Raw genomic sequence first — 1,441 nt, 5'->3', positions numbered from 1 at the left:
TATTGATATCGGATATGTTTGTTCCATATGTTTGTCAAGTAGGTATTGCTTTAAAGTTACGTCTAGTTAGCAATGCCAAGAGTCAATTTTAATCAATGTGAAACAATGTAGAATGTAGAAAACATTTAAACACACACCGATGTTAAACATTGTTAAATTTATTTATATTAAAAAGGTGTCTTTATCTTTGTTATAGTCTTCTGCAAATTCAGTCCAATATGCACTACTTGTCAGTAAGTATTTTCGTAGCTGATATATTAATTATACTGTGTATTAGGGCCAATTTCACCAACCACAGTTAGCTTAACCGATGGTTAAAGTTAGCAGAATTGACCAATAGAAATGAATCCACCCTGCTTTCTATATTGGTCAATCCTGCTAACTTTAACCGTCGGTTAAGCTAACTGTGGTTGGTGAAATTGGCCCTTAAGGACGTTCACCGGTCCTTGTACTAGAGAAAATCGAAATTCTATAGATTTTCTTGAAACTGTGAATATACGTTAATTTAGGTGTGCTTTATGCGTGGTATAAATTTCAGTACCTCTTGCGGTATAAAAAATCAAGCTACTGAGCCTCAAAGTTTCAACTCTTACTAAATTTTGGTAAAAATTGAAACTTTGAGGCTCAGTAGCTTGATTTTCATACCGCAAGAGATACTGAAATTTATACCACGCATAAAGCACACCTAAATTAACGTACGTATATTCGCAGTTTCAAGAAAATCTATAGAAAATCAATTTTCTGTAGTATAAGGACCGGTGAACGTCCTTAATACATAGTACGTATTGTGTATTAATACATTTTGTGTATGTCATAAACGATAATTGTGATTTATTGAAACTTTTTTAAGCACGGTATTCAAGATGCCAGGACCTATGCCGATGAAAGTGAAAAAGAAGAAGAAGATATCGGATATCGTCCATTAACTTTGTATATTTCACACATAGCGATTACATTTTGTAAATAAAAGCAACGTCATATTGTAAAAACTGTTCTTAGGATTATGACTTCTGGATCATAACCAGTGTGATTAATTACGAAGAATGAATTCATTGGATAAAAAAAACGGTCTTAATTTTTATGTAAGTACGTCGTATATAAATCGTATTCGTATAAATGTGCCGAATAGCTTGAAATCAAAGTTCTGTTGAAACGCATAATTTGGCTGCTGTTTATTCATGCTGTGATTCGTATCCCGAGTCGGCTGCTATGTCGCGGTTCGATTGTGACTGGCCGGATGTTGCGGCACGTAACCGATGCGATCCTGAATCTCGCTCTGAGGGATCTTGCCACCCCACGTTGGCGGGTTCATGGACGACGACGCTTTCCTCTCGGGATCCTTTTTGGACTCGTGCACTTTTCTTATTTCCTCGTACACCTGCAGGTCGTCCAGCCGCATTTCTATCCGAGTCGGACTTCGTCGTATCATCGCGCTGAAAAA

General features: G+C 36.7%; 1 protein-coding gene across 1 annotated transcript; it reads right to left on the bottom strand.

The window, feature by feature from the left end:
- Positions 1-913: 913 nt before the first annotated feature.
- Positions 914-1,435, bottom strand: LOC112466455 (anaphase-promoting complex subunit CDC26-like). The gene has a single exon (XM_025034552.1). The coding sequence runs from the start codon at positions 1,427-1,429 to the stop codon at positions 1,208-1,210; it is 222 nt and encodes a 73-aa protein (XP_024890320.1). The 5' UTR covers positions 1,430-1,435; the 3' UTR covers positions 914-1,207.
- Between the last annotated feature and the right edge of the window lie 6 nt (positions 1,436-1,441).

Source organism: Temnothorax curvispinosus, unplaced genomic scaffold (assembly GCF_003070985.1).
Source record: "Temnothorax curvispinosus isolate PA1 unplaced genomic scaffold, ASM307098v1 QBEX01001572.1, whole genome shotgun sequence".
Classification (NCBI taxonomy): domain Eukaryota; kingdom Metazoa; phylum Arthropoda; class Insecta; order Hymenoptera; family Formicidae; genus Temnothorax; species Temnothorax curvispinosus.
Note: the sequence above shows the minus strand (reverse complement) of the source record. Positions and strands in the feature narration are given on the sequence as shown.

What these genes read in the sequence shown, in the direction of transcription:
- LOC112466455 (XM_025034552.1), bottom strand. Translation starts at nt 1,429, where the DNA reads ATGATACGACGAAGTCCGACTCGGATAGAAATGCGGCTGGACGACCTG.